General features: G+C 42.7%; 9 protein-coding genes across 9 annotated transcripts; 7 read left to right on the plus strand and 2 right to left on the minus strand.

Annotated features, from left to right (window-relative positions):
- Positions 1–321: 321 nt before the first annotated feature.
- BDB00DRAFT_736358 (CAP Gly-rich domain-containing protein) lies at positions 322–528 on the plus strand (the record flags this gene model as incomplete). Its single annotated transcript, XM_053118391.1, has 1 exon — positions 322–528. A coding segment is annotated over one exon (207 nt), but the record flags the coding sequence as incomplete, so codon positions are not given.
- Positions 454–2344, plus strand: BDB00DRAFT_408339 (uncharacterized protein). Its single transcript, XM_053117271.1, has 2 exons — positions 454–1825; positions 1907–2344. Exons 1-2 carry the CDS (start codon positions 710–712, stop codon positions 2123–2125), a joined length of 1335 nt encoding a protein of 444 aa, XP_052979341.1. The 5' UTR covers positions 454–709; the 3' UTR covers positions 2126–2344.
- Positions 2345–3343: 999 nt separating this feature from the next.
- Positions 3344–6583, plus strand: BDB00DRAFT_408408 (dynein associated protein-domain-containing protein). The gene is made up of 11 exons (XM_053117272.1): positions 3344–3579; positions 3678–3851; positions 3919–4046; positions 4113–4184; positions 4254–4426; positions 4533–4632; positions 4735–4855; positions 4955–5174; positions 5252–5388; positions 5488–5844; positions 5913–6583. The coding sequence occupies exons 1-11, from the start codon at positions 3460–3462 to the stop codon at positions 6495–6497; spliced, it is 2187 nt and encodes a 728-aa protein (XP_052979342.1). The 5' UTR covers positions 3344–3459; the 3' UTR covers positions 6498–6583.
- An 879-nt stretch (positions 6584–7462) lies between these two features.
- BDB00DRAFT_788301 (kinesin heavy chain) lies at positions 7463–11333 on the plus strand (the record flags this gene model as incomplete). Its single annotated transcript, XM_053120787.1, has 12 exons — positions 7463–7582; positions 7699–7801; positions 7901–7959; positions 8043–8214; positions 8326–8469; positions 8550–8779; positions 8871–9371; positions 9450–9773; positions 9876–10193; positions 10306–10806; positions 10896–11032; positions 11105–11333. 12 exons carry the CDS (start codon positions 7463–7465, stop codon positions 11331–11333), a joined length of 2838 nt encoding a protein of 945 aa, XP_052979343.1.
- A 775-nt stretch (positions 11334–12108) lies between these two features.
- On the minus strand, positions 12109–13702 carry BDB00DRAFT_872796 (uncharacterized protein; the record flags this gene model as incomplete). Its single annotated transcript, XM_053127006.1, has 5 exons — positions 12109–12395; positions 12491–12774; positions 12852–13171; positions 13272–13626; positions 13686–13702. 5 exons carry the CDS (start codon positions 13700–13702, stop codon positions 12109–12111), a joined length of 1263 nt encoding a protein of 420 aa, XP_052979344.1.
- On the plus strand, positions 13608–15338 carry BDB00DRAFT_408120 (ribonuclease H2, subunit B). Its single transcript, XM_053117270.1, has 7 exons — positions 13608–13986; positions 14067–14111; positions 14197–14310; positions 14407–14483; positions 14563–14731; positions 14792–14956; positions 15016–15338. The coding sequence occupies exons 1-7, from the start codon at positions 13938–13940 to the stop codon at positions 15099–15101; spliced, it is 705 nt and encodes a 234-aa protein (XP_052979345.1). The 5' UTR covers positions 13608–13937; the 3' UTR covers positions 15102–15338.
- Positions 15339–16905: 1567 nt separating this feature from the next.
- Positions 16906–18488, plus strand: BDB00DRAFT_788304 (Alpha/Beta hydrolase protein; the record flags this gene model as incomplete). The annotated part of the gene is made up of 6 exons (XM_053120788.1): positions 16906–17280; positions 17348–17480; positions 17542–17874; positions 17937–18187; positions 18260–18319; positions 18396–18488. The coding sequence occupies 6 exons, from the start codon at positions 16906–16908 to the stop codon at positions 18486–18488; spliced, it is 1245 nt and encodes a 414-aa protein (XP_052979346.1).
- A 5168-nt stretch (positions 18489–23656) lies between these two features.
- BDB00DRAFT_788305 (uncharacterized protein) lies at positions 23657–24169 on the minus strand (the record flags this gene model as incomplete). Its single annotated transcript, XM_053120789.1, has 1 exon — positions 23657–24169. One exon carries the CDS (start codon positions 24167–24169, stop codon positions 23657–23659), a length of 513 nt encoding a protein of 170 aa, XP_052979347.1.
- A 1139-nt stretch (positions 24170–25308) lies between these two features.
- Positions 25309–25659, plus strand: BDB00DRAFT_764385 (uncharacterized protein; the record flags this gene model as incomplete). Its single annotated transcript, XM_053119455.1, has 1 exon — positions 25309–25659. A coding segment is annotated over one exon (351 nt), but the record flags the coding sequence as incomplete, so codon positions are not given.
- Positions 25660–27537: the final 1878 nt, after the last annotated feature.

Here is a 27537-nt window from a genome sequence, read left to right on the forward strand (position 1 = left end):
CTTACTTTATCCTATCTCATATTTCTTATTCAGTCAGAATACCTTTTTTACTGTCTACTGCTGCTTAAACTTACTTTCACTCTCAAGCAACACCCCCTCCACCACGCACACACAACACTTTTACCTTCCATTAGAGACAACAGCATATAAAAAGATACACAGCGTTCCTACTAGACAATTGACAGCATGTCCGTAGTCGACAGGCACAGACGCCAATCTGTTGCCCTCGGAGCAGCCCGCCGAAACAGTCTCCACAGCAGCGTAATCAACAATGGAGTATCAACACCCAGCAGCAGCAACAGCAACGCATTGCCAAGCGATCTTCAAGTCGGGGCTCGAGTACTTGTTCATGGCGAGAATCTCGGCACCGTTCGTTATGCTGGCCCGACGAGTTTCCAGACAGGCAAATGGGTCGGTGTTGAACTTGATGAGCCTTTGGGAAAAAACAACGGTGTCGTTCAGGGGAAACGGTACTTTGAATGCCGCTCAAACCATGGCGTATTCGTTCGTCCTGCGCATGCTAAAGTGCTACCACCCTCAACTAAAAAGGTATTAAACCTTAGACTATATATATATATAGCACCCTTGAAATCATTTCTTGAAATAGCCCTTCTAGAGAGATGGACAGAGATGGGAGAAGAGAGAGAAGGGAACAGAAGGGGAGGTTAAATAAGTGAGAACGCTGTCATATTGATTGAAAAGGGGGTGTATGTGTGCTCATATCGTACAGGAAACAGCACCAGCATCGCCTCGATCGGATCGGAACAGCGACTCGCCTCAAAGACCACAGCAGGATCCGGGTCGTGCTGTCAAAGCAGCTGCTCGTCGCTCGATGACCCAGGCACCAGCACAGCCAGCCTCACTCGCCAAACGACGTGCATCCATGGCTGCTTCAACCGTAGAATCCTCTCGTCAAACCGCATCGCCTGCCACACGAGCCACACGAGTGCCGCAACAACACCAACAGACAAAGACAACAACAACTGGCACGAGTGCACGTCGACCGTCGTCCTACGTTTCGCCTAGCTCTGCCAAATCGACCGCAACTACTGCCACTGCACGAACGCCGACAACACCGACCAGTCGTGCAACTACTGTACCCGCTACGCGAGGAACAACAGCGACACCTACAGCAACAAAGACGAGCGGTACCCTTTCTAGAGCTGCTACTACGGGTAGCGCTCCGCCTCGACGGAAAAGCATGTATGTCAACAATAAAGATGCTCAAGGAGGTCGTCCCCGATCCGGCACTGTGGGCGCTTCCTCAATGCGTGGTGAACCTAATACCGCTGCCGCTAAAGCAGCGGCGCGTGAAAAGGCAGCACGAGAGGCAGAGGAAGCTCGTTTAGCCGAAGAGGCAGCAGCAGCAGCTCGTAAGGCTGAAGAGCGTCGACTTGCAGAAGAAGAAGCGAGGGAACGCGAAATGAAGTTAGAACGTGAACGTCAGCTTCAACAAATCCGGATCCGTCAGCAACAACAGATGTTACTACGAGCTCAAAAGCAAGAACAACAACGACAGCAGCAACAGCAAGAGTCAGCTGACGATGATAAAGAGAGTAGCGAATGCATGAGTCATGCAGACGACGACGAAGACGACGAAGACGACGAGGACGATGACGATCGGACTCCTTCGCAAATAGACACCGAGGAAGATTCGTCAGACAAGGATACACCTGCAACGCCAGCTGATCAAGACGATGGACCTGTTGAACGCATGGTCAAAGATTGCAATCCAGGTCAATCGCAAGCACACCACGAACAACAACGACATCAGCCTGCTTATGGTGCTCTTGCTACAACCATGCCAATAAGCAAGTCGGATCAGGTAAAATAAAGCGATTATCCAAAAAGAACTTTACAATATATTCTTATGCGGAAGATCATTTTCTATATGAACCAACCATAGGTCGTTCCACTCAAGGATTACGAAGAACTGCGATTCAAGTTGAAAATACTGGAAACAAAACGTCAAGAAGATCGTGAGCGTTACCGTGAACACGAAAAGATCAAAGAAGAAGCCCAACAATTTTTGACTCTGCGTAATAAACTTCAAGGTAACAACATCCCAGCCCAACAGTCTCCAATTAACTCCCGATTTTTCCTAAACGTAAAAAAACCTGCATGATTCTAGATAAAATTGGTGAACTACAAAAAGACCTTCGAGACACGAAACGCGAACTCAAAGAAACAGCTGCAGATAAAGAAAGTTTAGAATCAAAATACAATGAAATGTCAGATTCGTTGGAGATGATGACTCTGGACAAAGAAGTTGCTGAAGAGCGAGCCGAAGTCTTGCAGCAAGAAGTCGACATTCTCAAGGACAAGATTGAGGAAATAAGTGTCGACTTGGATGTTCTTAAACGTGAAGCCGGTAAATACATCTTCTTCTCACAAATACCTATACATATACATATTTTTGTCTATTTGCGATATTGACGATGGGGATAAATGTTTCACTAGATATTTTGAACCGACCTCCTAATCCTGACGGTGCTGATGATGATCAAGCACGAAACTCTCTGGAAATTGTCCAGCTTGAGCGACATAACGAACGACTCCGCGAGGCATTGATTCGGTAAAGAAAGAATAGATAGTGCATGTAGACTTGAGGATATTCACAATTGTCGGTGTGTTGGGAACTTTTTCCATAGCTTGCGAGATGCAACAAACGAACAAGAGGCCGAATTAAGTACTCAAATCAAGGAACTCGAAAATGAAAACTACGAGCTATATGAAATTAAAGGTAAAACTAACTCCTAGTCCTTTCTGTCACTTTGTACAACGGGTCGACCGTTATCGCAAAAGACTAATCATCTTTATTACAGCTCAATATGAAAAGGTTAAAGAAAAATTGGAGACTGCCGAGAGTCAGATCGAAGATCTGCGTCAGCGTCTTGACGATGCATTGGGTGCCGAAGAAATGGTTGAACAACTGACCGAAAGGAACCTTGCTCTCAATGAAAAGCTGGAAGAAATCCAAGCTGGCCATGATGATTTGGAAGCACTCAAAGAACTTGCTGACGAATTGGAAGAAAACCACGTCGAAACCGAAAAGCAGCTTCAAGCAGAGATTGGTAAGGAATTGATACAATACTTTTGAAAAACTAAAGTGGTGGCAGTTCTTGGTTCTCAAGTAGCGTCACATAACAAAAAAAAAACCATTACATGTTACGTATCATATGTAGATCATCGTGACATGTTGTTGCGTGAACAGCTCGAACGTCTGAAATCTGCTGAAGAAACCAACCTTGATTACGAAGCAACTATTCAGCAGTTTAGAGAGCTGGTCCAACATCTCCAAAGGTAAGATGTTTTAGTTTTTGCGTATCAACAGTCAGTAGTCGGGAGCACATAGTGAACTAATACTTTAATTTGCTATCTAGTGATTTGGAGCACCTGCGTCAAAAAGAAAAGGACCAGCAAACCGAGAATCACAACCTGGCAAGTCAGTCACAGACGATGATGTCGCTCAACATGCAACTCCAGTCGACTGTCATGAAAGCTCAAGCCAAAGCCATTGACTTGGAACTTCGCAAACTTGAGGCTGCTCAAGCAAATGATCGCCTCAGTTACATTCAGGTAAAAGATTCCACTTTAGAAACCTTTTTATTGAGAGTCGACCGCGTAAAAGAAAAGGAGCTGTACTGATCATAGACAACACACTTGATTCTATATAGCCATATTTGCCAGATGCCTTCTTCAAATCCGAAAATGATCCAATTTCTTGCTTGTTGCTGTTCAAGCGCTTGGTATTCAAATCTGAATTGATTATCAAGCATCTTGATCAAAGCCATCCAATCAGTGAAAAGATTATGGATAATGTATCGGAAAGCCTGGTTTCGGTCTGCGAGGTAGCTATCAAAAAGGCAATAAGAAACATTCAATGCAATGATGGATATAGCTAACGTCTCGTCAAAGCTACGACAAAAAGCAGCATGGTTGGGCGATTTGGCCAAGCGATTTGTCACGTTTGTCAAGCATTGTACACCTGAGGAATTTTCGGAAATGGCTCGGGTGTACCATGATTTAGTTGGCTCTGAACGAAGGTATGATAGAAATGCTAAAGTGCATCATGGGAACCCTCTAACACTAAAAATGATCCGATCCTCTAGATTGAATGCTCTTGTAGAGTTCTTTAGAACTGAAGAATCCAATGATAACGAATCCGTGGTGGATCTCCAAAGGTATTCAAATAGACAAAAACATGCACAATGATGTTACTTCTAGTCGACTAAATTCTTTCTTTTATGTAGAATCATTGCTCACCTGGAGCACCTGGCTGAAGTTTACCTCGTTCAAAGCAGCGATACGGGCAACGCTGACTTGTTCTTTAGCTTGACCAGAGCATTTGACATGAACTCAGACAAGATGATGGTTGAGTTGACGTTTGTGAAACAGATTGTGTACAATGCAAACAAGGCTGAAGGTAATATATCTTAAAAGGGTGACTTTTCAGCGCGTGAACAAACATCCCCCTCTACTGAGTGGGTGATGATAGTCCTTACTAATCATGCTTTCTGACCTCTTTCAAGCCATGACAATTATCGAAGGTCCAGAGCGTCTTGATTATGACTACATGGAGCCCCTTGGACGTCTTGTCACTGAAACGAAGAACTGCAAGATGGTTGCAAGGTAAGGAAGAAACTTTGTTTTTCTCGAATCCCCCCAAGAAAACCTTGATAAGCTTCGTGTGTACTTTCTCGAAAACTTACACCCTCCCTTTTTTTCAATCAGGAAATTGTTGCGACAGTTGGATGATCTTGCAGAGCAAGCATTGACGCCAAAAGCGGAGCATTTGCATAAGTTCAGAACCATGTACGCCTTAAGCGCCAAACTGAGCCAATTTTGCTTTGAGGTAAGAGATCAATCTTATCCATGCGCGGGCGGAGGCAACAACAACAAAAAGACGTGACTGATGATGATGGTGGTGATTAACATGTGATGATTATATTAGACGCTGAAACAAATTCTGGGTTACCTGGACAACAAGCGTACCAACAGAGAACATATCACTCTGGGCGAGGTTCAAGGCATTATTTACAACAAATGCGATGATATTCTTGATATTTCTGAGACGACAATGTGGGATGGTTGTTTGAAGATGCTCAAGTCTCTTTCCAGTGAGCTAGCCACGACCCTGAAAAGAATCGAACACGATAACCGTATGGATAAGAGTAAGTACTTGTTTTTTTTCATGCGGGGTAATTGTCGACGCTTTACGTACTCAAATGTAATGTCGGAAATGTTTTAGTTGCCACGGGTATCCCGCCATGGGTCCAACGTGCTTCTGACATGAAGGCAGAAGTTGTCATTAACCATGACATGGAACGCAAGCTCCAACAGCACAGTGAAGAGATCTTCAAGTTGATCAAGGACATCAAATCCAAGGTGGGTGATAAAGAAAGAGGAGGAAGGGGTGGGGTGGAGAGGACACTGTATAATTTTGCCGTGTTTCTAACTCTGTTGGACACACACCAAACTCTTTAGGATCAAGCTTTACAAGAAGCAAACATCAGAGTAGAACTACTCGAGCGACGCATGGAGGCAGCCAAGAAGGATACAGAGCAATTCCATGCGCTTGAAGAAAGCCTTGAAAAGGCAAAGGCTCAGACCCAAATGTATAGCGAAGCAATGGAGAATTTGCAGACCGAGTACGAAGCTCTCGAGCAAGAAAACAATCAACTCAAAAAAGTTGCAGCAGCAACAACCCAGAAGGAGGATAAACGACTATCGATTCCTCGCAAGCCAAGTGGCTATGACACCAGTAATAGTAGCATCGTCGAAGAAGAAACGGTTGTGGGAGAGCTGTCAGACGCTGCTGAGTATGCCGATATGCACAATCATGTAAGCACCACATCTTGTATAAAAAAACGAAAGCGTTTGTATACTCATCAGGGGCCATTCTTATATAGATGGAAATTCTCAAGGCAGGCATTCGGTACCTCCGAGCCGAAAATGCACACCTCAAGCGCTGCGACCTTGCACGGTCGCTCAAACTGGAACAGCTTCCACCCATTCAAGGGTCGCTCAATTCCGCTGCTGTTGAGATAGGGGAGGAGGACGAGGAGGAGAATGAGAATGACCAAGAACGGGCAGCAACAAAGGAACCAGAAGCACGCGATATGGTGCGGTCTCTCGCAACAGAGACGCGCGTCCTTCTGAAAGATCTGCGGACAGCAAGCGCGTCGCCCAAGGTTGTTGCGCTAAGCGAGCGTGGTCGTCGCTCTGGAGAATGGCGCAGCATGAAAAAGACACCCGATTATCAATACCAAACCCAGCAGTCAGTGTTGTACACGCTCAAGCAGCGTAGTGAGCAGCTCAAAGACAAGCTAAAGCAGCTTCAATACACAACCACTGACAATGAGACAACAACGATGGTACACGGAGCAATACAGGTAGCAGCATTGCTGGTTAGAGGCTGTCAGGAGAACCTGGTTTCTAACGAAATACTTTATATTCCCCCACACACTCTCTATAGCCGTTACAGCGTCCACTGAACTACTTGACGCAGTCCATCGCCAAAGTCCAGATACCCCGCTTGTCGAGCAATGTAACTTCTTCCTCAGCAAATACTACTACCACTACTACTACCACTACCACACCTACTAGTCGCCGCCATTGCATTCAACTAACCAGCGCCGCTGAATTTGAGCGGATCCACAGCATCTTTATTCGTTGATTTCTATTATTGCATCATCTATGATTTTTCTTTTTATTTCCATTATATTAGCTTTACCACTACAACACCAATATCCCACCCACCCCAACACACACGCACACACACACACTTTTATATATATGTAGAATATTTTTTTATATGAATAACGACAATAGCCTTTCTCTCTCTCTCTCTCTCTCTCTCTTATAAACATTTAATACTAGGACGTTGTAAAACGGCTGAAGGAAAAGGGACGCATCAATACGTGTCCCGATCTTCCCCCCTCGAATCATGCAGTTTTGGTCCCAGGCACAGGAACCTGGTCGGTTAGTATCCAACCTTGTCACACACTACACTCACGGATGTGGCTCCGAAAAACCACACTTTTGTCCGTCCGTACAACCCCCAGTATACAGAGTGTGTATGTAGTAGTAGTAGTATTATAAGGTTTATTTTCTCTTCGGCCCAAACTGTTTTCTTCTTCCTACTACCTCCGCACTTCAACCCATCCACCTTCTGTTACCTTTCTTTCTTTCTTTCTTTTTCAACCTTTTTTTTCTTATCTGTACGTTGTGTCGGCCATTGTCAAAAAAAAAGTTGGTTCGCATTCCAAGTTTACCTAACTCTAATATTTAGCCTTTTTTTATCACCCTCGCTTTTTCTGCGGAATCAGGTACATTACCATCATACACATGATCGCTTTTTCTCGTACATTGAGTACAAAGCGTAAAATCGAAAGAGTTTGGTGGCTGACTTGAAGAGATTGGCGGGTGGGGGTGGGACTTGGAACTGGATTAGATAAAGATGTCAGGCAACAGCATCAAGGTCGTGTGTCGTTTCCGACCGCAAAACAAACTGGAAATTAAAGAAGGGGGTGAGCCCATCATTGACATTGCCGAGGAAGGCACGGCGGTAAAACTCAATGTAAGCTAGTCTCTTCTTTTGTTTTCTTTTGCTTCCATCTTGAAACCATATTTTATCTCCTACTCCCACTTTCCTAACCGTACTTTTCCTTTGGATACGAATATGATGTATTACAGGGTCAAGAAACGAAGGGAGCAAGCTATGCGTTCGACAAGGTGTTTGGTATGAACACCAAGCAAGAAGACATTTTCAACTATTCGATCAAGTCGATTGTCGATGGTAGGATAACATTCAAAGAGCCCTTTTTTGTGGGAAACACGCTATCTTTCGTTATCACTTACTCAAAAGTAACCAAATTGTTGCATGAATAAAATCTAGATGTCGTTGCTGGTTACAACGGTACTGTGTTTGCTTATGGCCAAACGGGTTCCGGAAAGGTATATATACAAACATTCCTGCACACTTGGTTAAGTATAGTCTCTCCTTACGAGTCTGCATTAATATCTAATGCTCCATAAAGACATTTACCATGATGGGCTCGAGTATCGATGACGAGGTCAACAAGGGTATCATTCCACGTATCGTGGAGCAGATTTTTGCAAGCATCATGGAGTCGCCTGCGAATATGGAATTCACCGTAAAGGTTTCCTATATGGAAATTTATATGGAGAAAGTGCGCGATCTGTTGAACCGTAATGTGTTGTCTTTATATATCTCTGTTGACCGCTTTCGCTTCTCGATCTATTACCCAGATTTGTACTAACATGGGAAGTTCTACACTTCTTCTTTCTGCGATCCTCTAGCTCAACACGATAACCTTCCTATCCACGAAGATAAAGTCAAGGGCGTTTACGTTAAGGGCGTGCTTGAAGTTTATGTTTCCTCCACCGAAGAAGTGTATGAAGTCATGCGTCGCGGTAGCAACAACCGTGTGGTTGCCTCCACAAGTAATTAATAGCTGGTTAAATAGAAAGCAAAAGATGATTGCAGTGCTCGGGGCTGATGTGAACTATCTTAAAAATACTAGACATGAACGCCGAGAGTTCTCGAAGTCATTCAATGGTGTTGATCACCATCACACAAAAGAATCTCGATACTGGCGCTGCCAAAAGCGGTAAACTCTACTTGGTTGATTTGGCAGGTTCTGAGAAGGTTGGCAAAACCGGTGCTTCCGGTCAAACTTTGGAAGAAGCCAAAAAGATCAACAAATCCCTGACGGCTTTGGGCATGGTCATTAATGCTTTGACGGATGGCAAGGTAAAGTAGATAAGAATCACTCGACTTTTTTTTTTAAAAAAAAAAAAAGGTGAGCTATACTTTAACAGTTACAATCCGATTCTCTTTTTAGTCGAGCCATATTCCATACCGAGATTCAAAATTAACTCGTATCTTGCAAGAATCCTTGGGTGGTAACTCACGGACAACCTTGATTATCAACTGTTCACCATCCTCGTACAACGAAGCCGAAACGGTATCGACACTTCGTTTTGGTGTCCGTGCAAAGACGATCAAGAACAAGGCCAAGGTCAATGCCGATCTTTCGCCTGCAGAATTAAAAGCTCTTTTGAAGAAAGTCAAGAGCGACACCGTCTCATACCAACAATACATTACAGCTTTGGAGGGCGAAATTACAATCTGGCGCTCAGGTCGCAAGGTGCCTGAAATTCAATGGGCTACGATGGATAAGAAAAATAATGCACCAAAACAATCCCCCGCTGCTCGCGCTATTGCTGCTACCGAAAGTGCTCCTGATTCAAGACCGTCAACGCCGACACCCGTTCTGGATAAGGACGAGCGTGAAGAACTGTTAAAGCGTGAAAACGAACTTGTGGAACAAATAACAGAAAAGGTATCACCATCAGTGACGTTTATTCTTCCTATTAACTATGTACATCAATTTAACACTCCCATCGTCATTTACTTGCAGGAAAATGAACTTTCGAGCCGAGAAAAGCAAGTACAGCAAATGCAGGAGGAACTTACTGAGCTCAAGGAGCAGGAAAAGACATACACCGGAGAGAATCAGCAGATGATAGCCGAGCTGAGTGAAGTCAAGGTGCAGCTCGAAAAGGTTACGTATGATAGCAAAGAGAGCGCAATCACAGTAGACTCGCTTAAGGAGGCCAATCAAGAGCTGACAGCCGAGTTACAAGAGCTGCGCAAGACTTTGACACAAGTTCGTGAATCAGTTCAAAAAGAACAGGAAGAAATTGCGCAAAAGACTTCAGAGTTGATGAAGAAGAATGCTTCCGTAAGTTACATACAGGATATATAACTTGATGACTATAGCAAAGGTTATTTCAAGAGAGGGAGAGAAACTAATGTGCATATGTATATATGATCGTCATACTAGGGTGAAGTGAACGAGAAGCAAAGACAAATGGCAGATACGCTTCAGAACCTGGCAGATATTAATCCAAATGATTACACCATGTCGCCTGAAGAGCTTGCTATTTTGAAGCAAGAGCTTGGTGAATCGAAAGCGCTTGTTGATAAGCACCAAGAAACGATTCGTAGCTTGAGCCAAGACAAGGAAGGGTTGAGCAACAGGCGCACCGAACTGGAAAGGAGGATCGCGACATTGGAAACCGAATATGAAGAGTTGCTCGAAAAGACCATTGCTGATGAAGAGCGCGATGCTGATATCCAGGATACCATCTCGGAGTTGAAGGTAAGTTTTCTAGAAACCGAGATAAATATAGTATATATAAAAGAATGGGAGAGACAGAGAGCATGTGTGTCCAACGGTTCTATTATGTGCGTTTGTAAAATGATGACCTTAGGGCAAGATCGAGGCACAATATGCAACCAAGAAAGAGATGCAGCAACGTGAGATCGAAGAACTCAAGCATGATTTGGAACTCAAGACGGAGGAAGAAGACAAACTGACAAGTGCAGTGCAAGAGCTCCAAAGCATCAACGACAAACTTCAAGCCGCTATCTCTGCTCGACGTCAAAAACCGACAACGACAACGACGACGACGACAACGACAACGACCGATGGCTCTAGTAGTGATGGCATGACCTACGAGGAGAAGGAGAAGGATCTGGAACGCATGCGCAAATCTATGGCACATCAGCTCGCTGATTTTGAAGTCATGAAGAAGGCATTGATGCGTGATCTGCAAAACCGTTGTGAAAAGGTGGTCGAGTTGGAGATTTCGCTGGACGAGACGCGAGAGCAATACACAAATGTGCTCAGAGCCACCAACAACAAGGCACAGCAAAAGAAAATGTCGTTCCTGGAAAGAAATCTTGAACAGCTAACCAATGTGCAGAAACAGGTTAGAAAACTGAGATGCTATGTCATATTTCCCCTTGAATCGTTAATCTGGGACTGACCACAGTAATCATACATTCTCTAAAATTTTAGCTGGTCGAACAAAACTCGCAGCTGAAAAAGGAAGCCGCGCTGGCAGATCGTAAGCTTATTACACGCAATGAACGGATCCAGAACTTGGAAACTCTATTGCAGGAAGCCAAACAACGATTGCTTTCTCAGAATGAAAAGTAAGTTTTTTTCATTCTCTCAGCAGCATATCTGAACCTCTCTCTCTAACTCTCCCGCAATGACAACTATAGATTCGAGGCACAGCTTCAAACTGTAAGAGAACGCTTGGAGCATGCTCGTTCGACCAAATCGCAGGGCGGTATGGCAGCATTTGACTTTGGTAGAATCGCTAAACCTTTAAGAGGTCGTGGTGCGGTGAAGGATATCAGCACGGCTGGAGATATTGACGAAAAGGCTGCTGCTGCTGCTACCATGGCAGCCCGTGACAAACGTTCGTCATGGATCCCCTCGTTCCGATAAACCACCACCCTTCTTAATTTTAGAATTTATATTATGATCCCTTCCCCCCTTGTGTGTGTGTGTCAAGTACATTGTTCCTATTTTGTCTATATATTATTATACCCTCTTTACTCTCTCTCTCTCTCCCCCCTTTCTTCCAACAAACTACCCTTCCTTCTCTTGCAATAATTTTCTTGACGTTTTTTGTCTCTGTATACAAAGTAATGTATCTATGATAAATTACATAACTTTCTTTATCCCTTTTTCCTATCTTTCTTGACAGTATTACCGAATATATCATCAGCCTACTCTATGTACTACTAGGTACTGTTACGGCTAATACGATGTATGTGTATTTTGTAGTGCTAGTCATCCCATGAGTGATTCTCCGTGGATATACAGTTGGATGATATATTGATCATAACCCAGGAGTCATGGCGACAAGTCTGTCTAATGAGCATCCATGCAGCGGCGGTGGGAAGGCGATCATATGTACATTTCAACCACGACATCAGTTTGCATATGCACAAGACAACAAGGGCGTCATTTTATTAACATGTAACAATTCATGTTCGGATACAATAGAAGACCTGCATATATTGTTTGGACGCGTCTATTGCTGGTGGCTCACAGCGAGTACGGTACTGCTGCCTGCAGTACAGTAGTAGTAGTAGTAGTATTGCTAGTACACACATGGCTACACTTCATACTTGCTCAATGTTTTTGCATCATCACTTAATCCTTGTTATACGTATCATTGTTTCGATATATCAGATATGAAAATGACTTTTTTTTATCATGTCACAACAGTGGGAGTGTGAACGCTATAATCATCTTCAACCTGGGCTTCTGCTACTGCTAATTGTGCAGCTACTTTTCGTCGTTCAGTTGACAGTTCGTAGAATTTACAAACAGCAATGGAGGCTAACACCAGACCTACAAGCCATTGTAAAGTGTATTGATTTCTTTCCGACAAGTTCTGCCTTAAATCGGCGAGCTGAGCGTCCGCATGTTCGAGCTTCCTGTTGAGGATTGAAATACGTGGTCGAACGTCCAGGCTTTGTGAGATCGAGGTATAGTATCCTATCATGATTGCCACATTATATATATTAAATGGGATGCTCTCTCGGAAGTTACATACTAACCCTTAGTTGTACTTGGAGGGATTTGCTTTTTACCTTCTAGTTCAGGCCTGCTCCAATGGAGTTCGGGTGTATCCAGAAATCCGTCACGCGCATTGGACATGGTATGCTGGTGGAGTTGCGCCAGGTCATTGGAAGCGTCTTGAAGGTCTTTACGTGATACCTTGAGCCATTGTGCACGGTCCAAGTATTGATCAAACATGTCTTCGATGGTAGCCAGCTTGACGGATCTGGCCAGACCGTAAGAAAATGCAGCTTTTGCCAGCTGAGGAGAGAGATCTGGATTGAGCAAAATCAGGCCACCTTTTAACCCAGTGGGTCTATTTTTATTATATTACTTGTTAGTTCTCTCATCACAATTAAAACGAAAAGGATGGGGTGGGGGTGGGAAACGTACTCGTCTTGGTCATAAGTAAAGGCCATTGTTTCGGTTGTTATATGTCCAATGGGCTTGACACGCGCTAATCCGAGCGTTTCATGCACAAATTCTTCGTTATCTTGAGCAGCCCAGGTGACACACGTGCCATTGGCAAATACATAAGCTTCACCGCCTTGAGGCATTTCAACGTGCATCATGTCATGACTTTCATTGTTGCTATCGTTGCTGCTGTAGTAGCTATCTGTAGTTGTGGTAGTCGTTGCTGTTGCCGATATTGCATCCTTGAGTGCAGCAAAATCATAGGCTTCTGCTGTACAATAGGCTTTGCATGCCAGGCTCTGGACAACAACAAAAAGAAAGGAATACTATTAAAACCGAAAAAAATGCATGACACTTTTCTCCACTACAAGCTGCTTAAACTGGAATGTATAAATATACATTAGGCTTGAAATCTTCAGCAGGCATAACGTTGTTGATTTCAGCATCGATCTCCATTACGCGTCGCATCAAGTTTTGCAATGCTCCTGCATCTTGAGCCTGACCAACTTGGCGTATAGAACGGTGTGTGGCATACGACTGTTTTCGAAGCAAGAGTCGACCAGAGGCTGCAACAGTAGTAGTAGTAGTAGTAGTAGTGTGAGGAGGGCGCGGGAAATGGGAATGAGAGCCACCGTGGCACTGGCGAAGAAGAGGGCTACCACCAGCACCAAAAGGGAACCGAAGACGCGTGAACCGTTGCATCAAAATTTGACGAAAAAAGAAGGGCAGCCGCACTACACGGACATAACTAATTCTATAAGGATCGAAGGAGAAACTCTCCGACAGGTTTTCTCAAAAGTGGTATACACTCACAAAACGGAAGGGTCCATACTTGACAATCAAATAAAGTTCCCCTCGTCTGCCTTGCGCCAACTTGATTCACTCGTTCACGCAAATTTCTTTCGGGTTGGGTTATGTAAAAGACCTTCCTATTTTTTACGGCCCACCCAGCAAGAAAAATCCGGGATCACGTTCCGTTCCGAGGTGCGACGTAGATTTTTATGTATAACTTAGTCACGGCACCGCATTCTTTTATCTGGTACCTTCTTTTTATATCGTTTTACCATGGCCAACAATACTAAATTTGTTGCAGTGACCCACGCAAAACATCACGGTAACATGCCACATATACACCTGAATCGCGTTACCGGTACTGGAACTCGCTTACCAAATAAGTATGACGATCTGTTTTAGATTTACAAGCACTGACACCGGTTCACTTGCCATGTCCACAGACTGGTAAAAAAAAAGACCCCCACTTTTTTTTGTTGTAATTTTGTTCGATTTAAACGAATCAAAAGTTGATAACCACTTTTATTGTCAGGCCGATCCGCTTTATATTTTCATGACGACGACGATCAGTCCATTTATGAAGCGCAAAAGGTGACAGGCGTTGGACGCAAAACCTCTTGGCTCATTGATGAGATGTTATACAAAGGTTTGACTCTCTTTTCGACTGCACTACACGGCATCGATAAATGCTAGACAGTGAAACTAATCACAAACGCGAATTTTTTATATATGTGTATAATAGACGGTTCCATACGCCATATCACGCACGTCGATCCGCTATTTATTACATTGCCTATTCTCGAAAACGCGCGAAAACAGGTAAATACCCCTTTATGATGATGACTTACCATGCATCAATATTAGTCGTTAACAGTCTTGGCTGGTATACGCGGTGTAGTCAGGAGACAAGTTCAGGACGCTGGATGATATATTCAGTAGTGGTAGCAACAACAACAACAACAACGACAACGACGACAGCGATAATGATAATGAAAACAACTCGATAACGTATTTACTACGCTTGAAAGGACTGCAGCAGCAGTTATTACATTTGTGTGACACCAAAGGTATCTTTGACAAAACACGTAGTTTCTTGAATGCACACACTAATGTGAATTCTGCAATAGAAATTGCGACAGATATGCATGTGTATCGTCTGAATGATGAAAAGGCTTTGGCCTGGTTACAGAAAAAAGTGGATCAACTGGTTCCCAAGTTTGCCTCCATTCCGCTTTTACAAAGTACAATCGCAGAGGAACTGGAAAAGGCAGCGACGGATAAAGAAAACCAAGGTTTGGAGACTTGCACTTTGATAAAGAAAAGATGATCTAACCTTGGATGTGGTTTATAGATATATACCGACAAGAAGCTGTGTATCTGTTATCCAAATACCTGAGCGAGTCTTGGTTCAAGTCTCTATTGAAGCATTTAGAGTAAGTCGATGTTCATACACACAGCAAAAAACATACAAGAAGAGAAAAAGAAAACATCTATCGCTCTCTCCTCTTACCGTGTTTCTTTTGACGTACGACAGATTGAAGGAAATTGAAGTGGAGCAGGAAATGGGAGATATCACAAACTATTTCACCGGATCTACAAGCACCTATTTCAAAGCTGCACAAACATCTGCTGCTGTCACGGCTTCAGACGTTGCTTCTGATACATCCCCATTGAAGGTCAGTTTATTCAAGAAGTACATTTACATATGTAAATCATACCAGGACTAAGCGCAACTTACGATCACTGGTTACATAGAAACGAAAACCGGAGGTCCCAAGAAGTCTGGCCAAGGTTAATACCCGCGGCATGAAAAGCCTCACTAGCTTCTTTCAAAAGAAATAATATGATTGTAAACAACATTAAACATACACTTTAAATGCTATAATTGACGGTCATAATTAATCACTACTACTATTTTATACACATGATAAGTGACGATGTGCAGCGAATTCTCTTAGTTTGGCTGCTAGGCTTTACGGTACTACTTCTTGTCGTACCGGCATCCTCAAGACTAGCAATCGCTGCAAGAAATTTACGAGAAGTAAGAATCTTTATGTTCGACAACAATTCGCTTTCCTGCTTATGTTGAGCTTGTTTTGATCCTGTGATGCTGCAATAGAGAAAGGACTCAACCGACTGACTTATTATCGTGGTCCAATCGTTCTTTTTCAAACCTGGTGATGCATGTATCGTGGAAATGGAAGAGCTCAAATCTAGCGAGCGGGGTTTTTTGTGTTGCTCAACTTGTTGTCGAGCAACATCGAAAATTGCAATAGCAACTACTATGCAGTATTGACGACTACAATCCATCCTTACACACTGCAAAGCTTCGCTCTATCATAACGACAGCAAGCAGTAACTACTATAGTAAATCGTTTTATATTATGAGCAACGATCCAGCCTTGCCTGTGTTCGACAACAATATGCAGCCTAGCCCTTATTACAAAATTGTTTTTGCAAGGATGGTTAATTACTTGCTAGTGCGAGGTACATTCAGAAGAATAAAAACCATGAAAGTAATTCTGGTATAATTTATGATATGTTTTCGGCATCACCATCTCTGCTTTTCTATTACTTTGATTTGACATCAAATGGCAGTTGCAATGGCGCAGCCAGCCAAGAAGAAAAAGTCAAACTTATAGAGCTCTTTTGATATACTTGCCTATCCACCAAAAGCAACGTTTCAATAATGCTTAAACATAGTAAGAGAAACTGTACGTAATATCTACTGAAAAGATGATGTCAGAGTTACGGTATGTATATTATTGGAAAGTTCATACAGCGCCAATCGACCGACTAAAGAATATGCATACGTAGACGAGTAATCATTTCGCAGACTACAGTATCTCCCTCCTCCTGACATCACTTTATATCTTCTCATGTACTACATATACGCAACTATGCTCAGTACTTTCGGTTCAAATTAATTTTCTCGCGGCAAATGTCAAAATAATTTAGGGAAGCCGCTTAATGACGTTTTCGGAAGGGTTATGACTCATATAAAAGAAAGGCAACAAGACCGATGGTAGCGATGTATTGTTTCCAGGTTTTGCGTTGCAAGCAATATGGTACAAGCGCATATGTGTGTGTAACAACCACAGGTTCAAGAAAAATCACTTGTCAACCAGCCTGCGGCGTAACAATTGGATAAGCGGCGGAATAACCTAGCATATATTTAGCATCGAGCTGCATAAAAATCCAGAATCTTCTTCTCTTTCCTTATTTTCCTCGATAACAAACAATGTCCATCGAACCTTTTGAAATCCCCTCTATCCCGTCTGAGCGGCTCGCTTTGCTCAAGCAGAAACTCCAAAATGCCGAGTATCCTAACGAGCTTGAGAAGGATGCCGGATGGACATACGGCGCGCCTCGCTGGGCTGTCGAACCGCTGGTGAAAGCATGGCTCAACGAGTACGACTGGGAAAAAGCGCGTGCTGAGATGAATCAATGGCACCATTACCAAGTAACCATTCAGGGCTTACGTGTCCACTTTATTCATGAGCCTTCAGACAGTCCCGATGCTATTCCTCTCCTTTTGTTGAATGGCTGGCCATCCAACTTTTATGAATATCACAAAGTAATCCAGCCTCTCCGAGACGGCGCAAATGGAGGTCAGGTAATGAATTAAAACTAATTATCCAGGCTCATTATGCTTACACACAATAAATTGGTATTGTTGATAGGCTTTTCACGTCGTGATTCCCAGCTTACCCGGCTACGGGTTCTCAGAAGCACCCAAACTACCTGGTCACGGTGTTGGAAAGAATGCCGAAATTATGGACGACCTCATGACCACCATCGGGTACAATGAGTACTGTACGTGTATCCCAAAATTTAACAAGAGCACGGTTTGAGTTAACTGATTCATACAACATAGTTGTACACGGATCCGATTGGGGAAGTATGATTGGAAAATGGATGGCCATGGAAAGATCGGTGCATTGCAAGGGGTACCACACGGTGATGCCACTCTGCTCACCACCGTTACCTACGCCCTCGTTTTTGTTTTCTCACCCTGTCAAGGTGGCCAAGTTTCTCGCAAGTATTGCTCTCGGTTTCGGTCCTGTGTACGGTCAGGGCGTTGTGAAGCTCAAGGGAAAGTCATTTGCCGATGTGCAAAATGATCGAGATGCCGGATATCGGGCTATACAGGCCACTCGACCATACACGTTAGCATACGGGTTAACTGATAGCCCTGTGGGTCTTTTAGGTGAGTTGATGATGTACGTATACGTATATTTTAGGAAAATAAGTAACCTTATTACAACAAAGCATGGATGCTTGAGAAATTCCACAATTGGACGTATCATCCTTCTGGTAACGTAGAGACCCAAGCGTTACCAGAAACTGTCACGACCGAAGAATTCCTGACGCAAGTTACCATCTACTGGCTGACAAACACAATGTCATCGTCTACACGCCTGTATTACGAGGCTTTTAACGAAGCAGGAATGAAAAGGGTCTTCATGGGCTCCGTTACTATCCCCATGGCGGTAGCTTACTTTCCCGGAGAACTTACCAAGGTAGGGTGTAACAGAATAACTATTCGATTATGAGCACACAGTACCTAACATTTGATTGGATTGTATTTACAGTTTCCTCGTGAATGGTTGGAGGCGACTGGTAATCTCGTGCAGTATAATGAACAGAATGTGGTATGCAGCGAGTTTGAGTGGATGGATCCATTACAATGATTGATCTTGTCAAGGATTAACGGCTTTCCTTTATTAGGGCGGACATTTTCCAGCATTAGAAGTCTCGGATGTGTTGGTGGATGATGTGCAGCGTTTCGGAAAGTCTTTGAAGGCAAACAAGCATCTGTGAAGATAGGTCAGAAAGGGACAAGAGAACTCAATGCTGTCACATTGAACCTATTCTACAGACAGATTGTGTGTGTGTCTATACCATTTAATCATTTATCCTATCCAATGTTACGTGTAACGTTTTCCCAAAATTTTCTTTGCTTTGAATTGTACGCGCTACAAATAGGGGTGCGTGATACTCATCATCGAGTAATTAGTGAGCTCTTCCACCTTAATCACGTGGTCGTTTATTCAAAGACAAGGAAACGGTTCGCTATGTCTTTGAATACTGCAGGCATACATACATACAGTGGTACCCAGATTTTTTCAACCTCGATAATCAAAGCGTTTTATGAACTTCAAACCTCGTTATTTTTCCTTTTCAAAACAATTTTCATCATTGAACTTTACAAGTGGTGAGTACTGACCGTTTATTTAAGGGCTCTATCTCACGGGATCTTCCTGCAATTGAAAAATCCTCGTGTCCATAAAGGAAAAATGAGTTCCTGAAAATCTGGTACGCTCGCTTACGCCATTAAATGCAAATTCTTTACACCTTGAATAAGAGTATTCAATTCTTCAAACAGTCAGTAATAATCTTTGCTTTCCACAAATATGATAGGAGTAGCTCAAGTACATATAAATGGGTAGTGTCCTCGTTGTAATAACAGTGAACGTTGGAAAACTATTTTTTGACTGTGTCCCTGCTTTTGAGAGAAAAGGCGAATATTGGGGTTACCAGGTACTTTTATGCCGCGCGTATGCAGGATTATAACTCTCGTATATATTTCGCAAACAATATGTGCAGGTACAAGGTACGGTAATGATCGCCCTCATCTACAAAAAACAAGCTGAGCCGCAGCAAAAATCATTCTAGAACCAACATAGCAGGAAACCCAGCTTATAAGCGATCACCATTTTATTATAAGATATGCTCGCCATAGCCCAGATAGTTGGGCTTGTTCCATGTAAGCTGCTTTCTTAAGCTGATGATGTTATTTGTTTGCTCATCTTTGACAAAACACCTCCCTCTGGAAATTAAAGCTCCCGACTATGTATCATAGTATCGTTCACCCAGTCTGGCCTGTGTGATAAAAGCAACCACAGAGACTCTCACTATTGGTCTCGCAGCTACTGTATATCGCATAATACTATCAAACTTTTATTAGGCTTCTTTTCACTTTTCTGATGACTTGAATGTAATACGCTATACTTTTGCGTGCGTGCCTACAGAGAAGAGTTTCCGCCACACTGCTCGTGTACTTTTGGAAATTCTAATAGCTTGACCAACGTCCTTTAGACCTTTTTCAGTGTCGTCTGTTGCTATGATATGGCCGTGTGATCCTCGATCCGGTCCAATGTCTGACCTTCAGACTCAATAATTGAGTCTGCATGTCTTCGAACAATTGACGGAGAACCTATCTATGAAGTACCAAAGAACGCGTTTGATCTAGTTTTTAGTATTGTCGTTTCGTGTTTTTAATTTAGTGAGAACAGCATTTGCTCTCGCAACGGTTAGAGCTCATCAGCTAATAAAGTAAAAATGCACACCACTTGATACTGATTGCTTGCGGTTTGATTGTCATGACCCAAAAAATGCCGCAATATTTCGATTTACGCACACTTTAACCGAAATTTTGGTTCTGATGATTTGAATCGATAATTTCGTCGATTTCACCCTTGGTGGCATTCGGTTTTCACAATAATTATGTTTAAATGTTACTTGAAGTACTGAGTAAGATCAACGCACTAATGCCTATTCGTACCGGCGCTCTACTTACTCGTTGAGGGTATTATTGTGTATATACATGCTCCATTAATCTTGGCACCGCTGTATTGTATAAAGAACAAACTCCTGTGAACACGGCCGGCACCGTTGTGTTTGTCAAGCTCTTGCTTTTAACCCTAAATCACATACTGTATCTAGCCAACGCTGAATAAATTTTTGAAAGGTAGAGCGTCCGATACATATGTAATTGTCACTTTGTAATAGCTTATTCTTGCATGGTCGTATGCCCTAGTGATTGTACGTATTAGCATCTTTTTTGAATGTATTACGGCAGTGTTCCGGCGAGTGCTTAGCATTTTTTAGGGGTAACGGGCGGCAGGGACAACCCCAGAACGTTTGACAGGATGTACGTTGGTCTGTAAGAAAGCTGTTAGTTACTACAGAGCTTTACGTTGTCCAAGCTGTTTAACCTTAATTATCGATAAATGTGCTACTGCGGTGTCGCAAAATTGAAAATGAAGTCGACGAAACTCATACGAGGAAAACAGTGTTTCTGCTTGTAAGCAAGAATAATATTGAGAGTGCATAGGAGCAAATAGCAAAGGCAAGCAGCGTCAGCATCAAATCAAGAACGTCTGCTGCAAGTACAGATATCTTCCATTGGTCGTTGGTTGCCATAGCAACATATTGATTATTAAAAGGGTATTACTAGGGACACTCCAAAAAAGTGACTCGACACTCCATTTTTCCTCAAATAAACCAAATAGTTGCACAAAAATAAACAGTTGCTTTATAAATATATCGCTTGATGGACCTTCTGATGTTGGAGTGCAGGATGTAGACAATTGAGTGCAAAATGGAGTGCTAAGAGCGAAATAAAGCTTGAGTTGATATTTATCGATTTTATCATGGATATGTATATTAAATGTTAGTATTGAGACAAAAGGAATAGGAGAAAATTGATAATGATATGTGAAAGCGTCACACAGATGCATAAGAAAAAACTATTTAAAAAAATTGTTTCTTTCTAAACATTTTCCTCAATGTTGACCTTTTTGATGTCCAGATATCTCCAAACTTTTTGCGCAAATCATGCATGTGACCCATCTTTTCACAAGCTGTTACAACAGATCGTTCGATAAAAGGCCATTGTAGTTTCTTTGCAGTTTTCATTTCTAATGTCGCCCAATGACATCCTGAAACGAACTGCTTGATAAGAGGTAACGGTCGAGCATTCGTTCCTGGTCCTTCAAATGGTACAAACAACAATGGCGCAGTACAGTACATTCCATTTTTGTTTTTGTCATCTCTGTCCAGATACACAGCAATAGGTCGTCTGTATGTATCAGCAGCAAGTTGGGCACAACTAGGAGTGTAGAACCAATGCTTGCTGGGGCACCTTGGATATTTGCCTTCAGTGTTGCGGGTATAGTCAAGGCCAAAAGCGATCGTCTCCACGAGGCGAGCAAGGTCATACATGCTGATGAAATACTTCGAATATATGTCCTTGTTTTTGTGCAGGCACTCTAACATTTCCCTTTTGACCGTCATGAATTGTTCTTGGTCTCCTTTAACGCAATGCGCGATGGTGCGGAAGCCACACCAGCCGTCAGAAGCAATATTAACTGTCCCATGAATGCAATCCCTTGGAATATCTGGGTGAACTAAAAAGGAGAAAGACTCTGGTTTAACCTCGGTACGAATCCTATATGTACAATCATATATACATTTATTAATATAAAATGGGAATAGTACATATGACGAAGAATTGTTCTGAATACAAAAAGACTGACCTTTTAATGAGCACGTTCCAAACACAAAGTTTCTTGATCCCTTTTCGATGTTGGAAAGGACATAGTCGTCGTGTTGTACTTCGCTTGTTTGAAGGGCCTTTTTAGGCTTATTGTTACTAGCAGCATTAAGCAGTTCTTCTTTCTTTTCGGTCTCAAAAGAAGATGGGATCCTTTTGTCCTTCGTATTTTTGGGCCTTCCTTTCGTAGCAACTGGTTCAGGAAACGTGACTTCAGTGAGATCAACAGTCGTAACGTCTTCCTCAAGGATCTCCTCAAAACGGGATAAGAGATTGACTTTCTCTTGTTCGGTTTCCAGGGAAATGATTTTGTTCTTTAAATTTGTAACGAGCTTCTCCATCTAGTGATCAACTAATACCGCTGGGTCTTTAATTTCAAAGAGAGCTATATAATACACAGCACCCTCGTAAAAATATATTCAATAAAAATTTAGAAAATATGCAAGTATACACATATTCATTTTGCAGCTGTATAGAACACTTTTCAAATATTTTTCGCATATGGATTCTGAACACTTTTAAATACTTTTTAAACATTTGAAATAATGTAGAATATTTACGGCTGTAGATATAAGATCTCATTGAATAGCTTTCAAATATTATTCATATGCATAGATCATAAAAGCGATAATATATTGGTTTTTTACGCTCGATGTTTAAATGGGAGATAGAACAAAATCACTTTATTGGTGAGCTTTTAATGGGTTGGATGGGGCAACGTGGATATTGCAAGACTATTTATTATGTGCTCATATTTTTGACGCAACTGTACGCATGACGCGAGTACGTTTTGTGGGGACTGGATCGACCGGGGTTGGGCTTTTTGTACGAACATTTCTTTTAAGGCGCTCCTGTTTTTCTGAAATGACGGGAGAACGTTCTACAGAACGGGTAGTGATATGATTTTCTTTTAACTTTTATGCATTATATTATAATGTAAGGATAGCAACTCATTGTACCTTTACCTTTTTTTCTGGGGATGCTTGCTTTGTTGACAAGCTGCTTTATTCGCCGCGCTGGCTGCTTCTGCGCTGGCGACTTTCCTTTCGTTTTTGCTTTTTTGCCACTGGTAGTTGGCAGGTGTGTGACCTGTTCATCCTCCTCGCTTGATGTCAGTTGTGCCTCCAGAGACAGTGGGCCTTCGTCTTCATCAATATCACTTATGATAGGTAATGATGCAATACAGGAAATCCATATTAATGATTATAGTCGATTGCAGTCGATCACATGTATCAAATCTTACATGGTTTCATACCTTTCGTGATCACAATCTTCCTGAGTGTCCTGGTCAGCGTTAAAGAAATTTTCTTCATCATCGTCACTAGTGCTGCTTTGATCATCGATTTCTTCTTCATTTGCTTAGCAGGTCTGCTCATCTTCTTCCGTGATGCTTTGCTGATCAATTGAGCTTTAACACAAAAAAGGTGTTATTAAAAGTTACAATTGCATCTATAAACAAGTATAAGCATCATCAATACCCTTGGGTCAGCTGCTGATTAAGGAGCTCGGGCTCCAGACAAACATTGCATTGCTCTAAGTTTTCCAGCAAACTTCTGTGTATACTTGTCCTCTCTAGAGGTATTGGTGTTGTTGGACCTACTGTATGTACAAGACACAACATAAGTGTGGACACGAATACATAAAAAGTAGCTTATTCCGTACCTCCTGCTTGGCTAGGGATCTTCTTCTTAAAAAAAGCTCTGACAAGGATGAGCCGTGCGCCCCAGTATCCAGCACAGGCTTTCAATGGGTATTCGTTGACTACACCATCCTCGAGCAATACAATCGCCTTGCGCTGCTGGGTGTCCGTCAAGTCAGACCATGTCGCCGTTACTGCTACGTTTTCCGTTTGTCGCATATAATCGACCAGTCCGTCAGCAAAAGGCATGACATTCTGCTTAAATGTGGTAAGATACGAGTGGTCCCATGTATTATTGCCCAAAACGTGCTGCCAGAGGATGTCGTATAGCTCCCAAGAGAACTGCCTCAATCTTCCGTCGTTATCTGCTGGATGCAACACGACACGGCGCAACTGGATACCGTTAAATGGACTAGCTTCCATACCAATAGCCGTGCTTTGCGGGTATGTTGGAAGCTGTGCAGAGGCAGCGCCAAGATTCAGATGCTCGACGGTTTGCTCAAGATCGGCAATTCTATTGCTCATGGTTGCTAGTGTTCCTGAAGCTCTGTGATCTCGGTTTGCATTCCAAGGAAACCTTCATTCAGTCGCCGTTTGATATCCCTGGCCGTGTTCAAAAAGCTCGAAATTAGACCTAGTATGCCTGTAGGTATTTCGTCACTTTCTGCTGCTAGACTCGCCATTTCATGGGAGTAGGAGAAAAAGAGATATTTCTGCTTTTAACGGCTGTGTCAAAGTGAAAAGTACACGTTAGGAACCCTTAACTGTCGCGAGTTAGTTTATGGTTGTCGGCGTAATGACGGGTCGGCCCCTAAGTGTTTCATGCATTGTGTGCTTGGAAAAAAAAAGTTTTTATTTTGAATTCACTTTCTCACTAGCCTCAGAGTCATGAGCAAAAATCCCCAAAAAGCAGCAATAGCAAGAGAGTCCAACTTCAAATGTCCATTTTGCGGCATCGAAAGAAAGGCTACCGCTGCCGATCACAATGCTCATCGCACAATTTGTATTCAAAAGACGATTAAAAAAGTGGAGCATGAATTTACTGCTTTTATTGAAAGCTAGGTAATTTGTTTTACTATCGGTAAGACACCTATTAACTCTGCTTTCAGCCTGCAGGAAGTAGTAGTCAACCATCCACCAGCAATTCTTTGCATGAAGAGCAAACACAAGCTGCCAGACGAGCGCTGCACAAATTTTCGGATGACAATGTTTCGGTACCTGAGCCGCTATCCCGTGTAAGCAGCCTCGAAACAATAACCGCCAGCACCTCAAGTCAAAGAGGCGGCAGTAAAATAGCACGCTCACTTCAGTCGAGTGTTAGCAGCGTCAGACGTCGGTTCCAATCAGTTTTCAGTATCAATACGCCTCCTCAAAATCGTTATGAGAATACAAGTAGTAGCAAAGTCGCTTTTAATCAACGATTCAACAGCAACGACGCTGAACTCGATCAAGAAGAAAACGTAGAAGCAAGCATTGACATGTTTGGTTTTCATGTTCGACATGGAGGAACACGGGCACTATTTGACAAGTTTATAAAACGAACCAACAAGTATATCAAGGGCGTCCTCCCACCGCTTCTCAGCTACCATTCAGCACGTGCTGTCTTACGCAAAAGCTATCCACTTGAGCCGTCTGAGTATGATGTATGCGAGAATGGTTGTAAGATGTACACCAAGAGCGATAGAAGCACGTCATGTTCAGCATGCCATACCCTACGGTTCAAAGCTGACGGAAAACCAGCACGCAAGACGATGATCCAGTTATCGTTGAAAGAACAGCTTCGGCTGTTAATCCGGGATGAAGCCACCTGCGAACTGCTCAAGTATCGCGCTGAATATGTATCCGAGGAAGGCTTGATGAAGGATTTTTGGGACAGTGCCGTTTATATAATTCTAAAGCCTACCTTCTTTACTGGCGAAATGGATCTGGGGATTGCGATTTTTACTGACGACTTCAACCCATTTCGTCGCTCACAGCATTCTATGACCATTGTGAATGTCATCGTCTATAATTTTCCACCAAGTGTCCGAACTCAAGACAAATACATGCTTCAAGTTTGCATCTGCCCCGGTCCAGTAAAACCAGTTGATCTTTTCAGCTTCCTGGAGCCAACCATACAAGAGCTTCATGAACTCTGCAATCATGGCATGGATGTAACCGTGGATCAGGCTACTATTAACGTCAAGGCACACCTTCTTTTCGTTGGAGGCGACTACCCGGCATCAACCCGTATGGCGTGTATGTCTTCTCATCACCATTACTACGGCTGCAGATTTTGTACACTCGGAGGCAAATACATCAACAACACCATGATATTTCCGCCGTATGAGAAATTAGTATCCACATCCACCCAAGAAGCAGCACTAAAAGAAGCAGACGAAAAGCCTACTGTACGGTCGATCCAATCATTCAAGCAAAAAAGAGCCCCAAACCCTTCAAAGAAAGCAATCAATGATGCAAAAGGACACAAGAAAGCCACGCCATTTTCAAAACTCCCAGTTTTTCATGGTGCCACCTATTTTCCCGTGGATCCTATGCACAATATGGCAGGTGTAGCCAAACAAGTATGGCAGATAATCTGTGGAAAATACGGGCAAGAAGGAAATCCATTGTACTTATCACGAGCCACACGGAACGAGATCGGCATGTTAATTGAAGCATCAAGGGCGTCTACCCTATCGTCCGTTAGTGCAGATTGTGGCGACATTGCATTTCAAAGTGGTTTCTACCATGCAATTGACTGGATTCATGTTGGCTTGTATTAGTTTTCTACTACGATCCGGGATTTCTATGATGATGCTAGTATAAGACAAGCCCTGGCAAATTTGGCAACCGTTTTTCGCTATACATTCTGTCGAGTAATTGGTGTAGATCAAATCGGTGAGCTCAAACATGCGGCAAACTCTTGGACCAAGTGGCTGTATGAACAGTCAAAGTCCGGTCATATCTCTCCAAATGTGCATACAATTAACATGCATCTGTTGGCGCACCATTACAAGACGATCGAACGACTTGGGCCATTACCATTTTTAGCAGCTTTTGCCATGGAAAGAGCAATTGGCGAAATAAAGCGTCGCATCCATTCAAAGCGAGATGCTGGTGCCAATACCGGTAATGTTTTGATCGAACTGTCGGCTATCAGGCGCCAACAAAGAATCAACAACAAGGAAGAAGTCAAAGATACATCTAAATATGCTTTTATAGAAGATAGGCACATTGCTTATTTTAGACATTACATATGAGGATGTATAAAAATCACTGAAAGTGGCTTTATTTAAGGTATATTAAGACCTCTAGAAGATGTAATATTGTAGCTAAAGAGCTATAAATTGCAGTACATGTACCTACCATGTATAGCAACAACATACTAAAACGGCAATAGCAGTCACATAGCCACTGAAGCTGCCTTATATAGAAAACTATTTTTGTGAGCTTATTTTTGGTCTAAACATACACTCCAGAAGTATGGCAGTCAAACCCCCACTGGAGTTGGCAAGCGATTTCAGAGGCACTGAAAGCACACTGAAAGCGGTACTTTCAGAGTGCTTTCAGAGTGCTTTCATGATGGCTTTCAGAGTACTTTCAGAGTACACTGAATGACCGTTTTGTTTACGGGTGATACACGTCTCCTGCATGTCATTTGTAGCTTCTTACTGGCTGGAGAGATGTTTAAGCGACACAGTGACATTGGCGAGTTCGTGGCTTCCTGTGCATTAGGGCTTGCTAATGATTCGTTGGGAGAAACAAACTTCCATTCCCTTTATCCAATTCTATTTGCTCAAAAACCACTCATACACCCCTTTTCATTTGCTCAAAATTGCTCACACATGCATATAGTATATTGCTCATACGTGCATATAGCCAATGATAGTGCTTTATTAGACCACACGGCA

Source organism: Zychaea mexicana, assembly GCF_025766255.1.
Source record: "Zychaea mexicana strain RSA 1403 chromosome Unknown BDB00scaffold_40, whole genome shotgun sequence".
Taxonomy (NCBI): Eukaryota; Fungi; Mucoromycota; class Mucoromycetes; order Mucorales; family Lichtheimiaceae; genus Zychaea; species Zychaea mexicana.